At 51.9% G+C, this 4,795-nt stretch overlaps 1 protein-coding gene across 1 annotated transcript in view; it reads left to right on the top strand.

Annotated features, from left to right (window-relative positions):
* SSH1 (slingshot protein phosphatase 1) overlaps nt 1-3,860 on the top strand; it is a 33,598-nt gene extending 29,738 nt beyond the window's left edge. The window contains exons 13-14 of the mRNA XM_009334399.1: nt 338-968; nt 1,437-3,860. Coding sequence (XP_009332674.1) covers nt 338-968; nt 1,437-2,714 — 1,909 coding nt within the window. The 3' untranslated portion in view covers nt 2,715-3,860. The remainder of the gene's footprint in view (nt 1-337; nt 969-1,436) is intronic.
* Nucleotides 3,861-4,795: the final 935 nt, after the last annotated feature.

Consider the following 4,795-nt stretch of genomic DNA (forward strand, 5'->3'; position numbering starts at 1 on the left):
TGTGCCGTGAGATGTGCAGAGATGTTGGTTCAGAGTGTTTTGCTCTGACAAAGGGCCCTGCGCCCCTCTGCCCTGAGGGACTCCTCCCAAGGGCTGTTCCCATCATGGGTGTGGTGCAGGGCACTGCTGTGAGTCTGCTGGGCCAAAGAGACTCTGGAGTGGGCAGGCAGGAGGGACAAAATCCTGATGCTAGATACGGTTTTGTCCAAGTGGGACTGCAGGGCTGGACCCAGCAGTCAGCCTTTCGGTTCTGGGTGGTGGAGAGGGAGGGACCTTCCTGGAACTGAGCATCCTACCGTTCAAGAGTAGTCACTTGTGTCTTTGTCCTTTCCCCCAGCAAGCAGCGCCACAATAAGCTGTGGAAGCAGCAGGCAGAGAGCAACCTACCCCAGAACACAGACGGCACCACGGGGTCGGGCGACTTCTTACTCGAGAGCTTAGACATCGACCTAGAAAACCGCCTGGCTGACCTGGACACGCCTTCGCAGTCAGCGTTCCTGGACAACCGCGCCGGCACAGAAGTGTCTGTGGGGTTTAATTACTGCTTCCATCGCCTCTCGGACACGCTTCTGGAGAACAAGATCCCTGGTGACAGGGAGGGCTTTTTCCAACTGGAGGAGCTGGAGCGGGATGCACTTGCGGAGCGCACTGCATCGCTGGTGGGACAGCCTCCGTCTGCATCTTCGGAGGGGAGGCTGCTGGAGACGGTGAAAGCCCTGGAGGCAGCGGAGCCGCTGGTGGAGCTGAGCAGTTTCACCGAGAAGGAGGTGAAGAAGAAACTTGACTTCAGCCCCCGGAAGGGAAGGATAGTGCTGGGCCCTGGGGACCCAGGGGAGGACGGTGTCAGGGAGGAAAATCCGATGGAGAAGTGGAAGCGGCGTTTGTCCATGCACAAGGAGGAGAGCAGGCTTAATAGAGAGAACTTGAATAACAACAACAGCAAAAGGAGTTGCCCAGAGGATTTTGAGGTGCGTATGGAGTTTAAACGTAGGTGATTAGCATGGCTGACTCTACTGCAAGTGAAACTGCTCTTCTCATCTTCATAGCACAGTTTCATTTGACTTGGATAAAGCCTTTCATTCCATGATGAGCTTCTTCCTTTTCGAAGTGCTTCTGAACATGGCTTTGCTTGCCCAAGCTATGGATTTAGATGCCAGAGAGGGAGCGCACACATGTGAGTGCCCTATAAACTGCTTTGGGCAACTTGCTTGCATGACCATCGCTTGAAACGGTAGGTATTCTTCCATTGAAGATACTGTCTGCTGAGAAAGTACGTGGCTTTTGTTCCTGCTGCAGGGCCTTAAGAGAAGTGGAAGTGGGCTTCGTTTCAAATCTGCTTGGCTGTAAATGTATCTTGTGGTCTGTGCCTCTCGCTCTGCTGATTGCTGATGTCCTCTTCTGTGCACATTTATCTGTACCTGTTTTCTTTTTTGCAGCATGATGCCGTATTTGGGATCCTCAGTAAGGTCAAGCCTTCCTATCAGTCTTGCACTGACTGTATGTATTCCTCGGCCAGTTTGTCTCCTGACTCCTTTGGGGAGCAGTGCGAAAAGTTGAACCCTGGCACTGTGCATCACAGCACCACCATCTGCACGCAACCAGCCCTCCTCTCCCACATCAATTCCAACTTGGCGGACCACCTGCCCAGCAAGGCACACTCAGAGGAAGCAATCAGAACTAAAAATAATGAGGCTCCGCTTCCTCTGTCGGCAGGAGCTGGTACTTTGGAGGCTGGCACTTGCAAATCACTTGACCAACACTGCAGCATTTTGGAGAAAGGAAAAGATGCACCAAAAACCCCGGTCAAAACTCTGCTGCCCAGGAGAAACTCGCATTGTGACAAGAGCCTCCTTAACACAGAAGTGGTAAAAGAAGAGTCTCTAGCCAGAAAAGATAGCAAACCTACCAAGGATCTGAAGTACTTGTTGTTCAGCAAAGACTTGGAAAAGCCAAGTGCAAACAGTTACTTGATGCAGCATCAGGAGTCTCTTATTCAGCTGCAGAAAGCAGGCTTGGTTAGGAAACATACCAAAGAGCTGGAGCGGTTGAAAAGCCTGCCCTCGGACGCCTCGTCACTGCTCAGAGAGAGCCCCCTGAGCAGAGTCGACTCCGGCATTGTGGAGGAAAGCGAGGCTTTGATTTCACATCACGGCCTCGTACCTCTTCTGGGACCGCCACCGCTGATACCTGAAGATGCAGAAAACGATGTGGAGAAGTTAGAGGTGAAACGCGTCTTGGAGGGGGTCTCTCAGAAAACCTCCACTCCTGTCGTGTGTCGGTTGGAGCACACGAGCAGTTTCACCAAGGACTTCCTGAAGACCATCTGCTACACTCCCTCCTCCTCCCGGAGCTCCAACCTGACGCGTAGCTCCAGCAGCGACAGTATCCACAGCGTGCGGGGCAAGCCCGGCCTGGTGAAGCAACGAACTCAGGAAATTGAGACCCGGCTGCGGCTGGCTGGCTTGACTGTGTCTTCTCCTCTGAAAAGGTCCAATTCTCTCGCCAAGCTAGGATGTCTTAACTTGTCCTCTGAGGACTTATCAAGTGACATGGATGTGTCAACCATAACGGACTCAAAAGAGGCCGTTTCAAGCGAGTCTTCCGTGCTCTGTGAGCCACAATCCACGCTGAGGAGTGCAGACGTCACCTCCAAACTGGCAGCGAAGCCAGCGGTCGGAAACTTGAAGAACACGCTTTGGATGGGCAAAAGTTGATGCCTTCTATGGGGGGAGGGGGGGGGGGATTTTGTGGGTTTTATGGCATTTATTCATTGCACCGATGCAGTTTTATCATCTGACTTGCAGTAGTTCATCTGATGCCACCTCTTCTTCCCCTCCTTGTACTCTAAGTGGGGAGAAAAAAAACATAATGGGTCATGAAGAATGGCACAAGGGAAAATAAAATGTATTGCATGGCTTAGAAGAGGACTTTGTGTGTGAATTGCCTGTTGTCCTGCAGGATGCTGTTTCTAGTACTGTTTGCCAAGTATAATAATTGTGGTTTTGTGTGTGTGTATATATAGATAGATATTTGTATCTATTTATCTATCTATCTATATATAAAAAATGCTGAAATACTCTGTTTCAAAGACTCAACAAAATAATTAGTCATGACTTTTTTTTTTTTACAGAACAAACAAAAGTCTCTAGTTAAAACAGGGCACTTGTGGAAAAATCCTTAAAATGGTGACATGAACACTACCTCTGTTCTCGCTGACTTTTAGTCTTTGGTTTATTGTTTGGTTTTTTTTTTTTAAAAAGGCTTTTCCCACAATACTTACCATTGTTTGAAGGTATTCCCTTAATGTTAACCGTAAAGGCCTGGAGGAGTATGGAGACAGAGGCTTTACTGCACCGAGTGACCAGCTGTGAAGTGAAGGAGTATCGAGCTGTGTTCGTGTTGACTGTGTGACCTGCTGGTGTTAGTCCGTCTTCACTGTGTGACCGGGTGAAATGTCATAGTCTCCTGTGGGTGCCGGAGCGACACCCAGACTGTGTCGTTGTCGCAGGCTTACGCTCCCGTGAAGAGGCGTCTTGTTCTTTGGGTGTTCTTGCTGTCGTCGTGGTTTGTAATGTCCCAGTACTAATGATGAGCCTGGCCAGTAAGTGACCGTGGACCCTAGTGAAGCTTTGTGTGATGCTGTGTCGGTGTCGTAGATCCTGTGTTGGGGACCCTTCTTCATCGGGCTGTTGGTGGCACACCGCGCCGGCGAGATGGCTGAGGAGGGACGGCTCTCCTGGTGTCCCACGCGTTTGAAATCCCAGTAGGCAATAGGTGAACGTGTGTCTTTTTCTGATTATTGCTGTTGGCTTTGGTAGAACGGTTCCTGCATCCTTGGTTTGCCGGCAGCCTGGGAAACTGTTGGCAAAGTCCAAGGGGTTATTTATGCTGGGTGTCAGGAGGCTGGGTGGCCCCAGAGCGGGGAGCCGGGGCGTACGTGTCCCAGCTCTTGGAGGCCCGCACCAGCCTCCTGCCAGGGGTGACAGAGGCGTACATCCTGCTCTTGGGGGGGGGGGGAGGGGGGGGGGCAGCGTTCAGGGAGAGTAGGTAAAAAAGTCAAACAGAAATACGGGCTCACTCCAAAGAGAGAGGGATATTGAAGGTGTGGGTGAGATCCTTTCGGAGAAAAGCTGGCACGACCTGCAGGGAGGAAACCGGGGGCTGCCCGTGCTCTCCCTCAGCGAGGCGCCCATGGTGCTGCACGCTCTGCAGCAGTCGTAGCTGAGGAAGCGCGTCCTTCCCACGCCAGGGGCTGGCTCTCGGGGACTGGTCTCAGACCAGTGTTAGCGTGCGCTCCTCCTCTTGCTGCCCTGCTTGTGGGAGATGCTTGAAACGCAGCAGTTCACCGATGCTATATGAAATGCACGTTTTCTTAGAATATTTTGGGCAGCCAGCCAGGTCAAGAACTGCTCTGTGCGAGATGCGCTGGCCAAGTCAGGAGGGAAGAGCTTGAGAAGCGTGTAGGGGACATGCTCCACACCTTGGTGCTCTCCGAGTCCCATCTGAAACCGTGCTGGCTGCTTGTGCCTTCGGGGTGATATTTTGAAGCAGGCTTGGGGTGCAAAACAGACCTCGGGGGCCAAAACAGACCTCAGAGGTCAGTGATGGCAAACGGATGGATTTGCTCATTTAGCAACCAGGCTGTGAGCGCGAGCTCTCCCACGTTTTAAGATCTCCATCGAAAGCCATTCTTAAAAATCCCCTCCTTGAGGTGGGGGAGAGAGCAGGGCTGCAAGCAATCGTTCTCAGAGTCTGTATTCATCAAACATCCACTGTCTTGAGAAAGGGAGCCACG

Source organism: Pygoscelis adeliae, unplaced genomic scaffold (genome assembly GCF_000699105.1).
Source record: "Pygoscelis adeliae isolate BGI_AS28 unplaced genomic scaffold, ASM69910v1 Scaffold262, whole genome shotgun sequence".
Taxonomy (NCBI): domain Eukaryota; kingdom Metazoa; phylum Chordata; class Aves; order Sphenisciformes; family Spheniscidae; genus Pygoscelis; species Pygoscelis adeliae.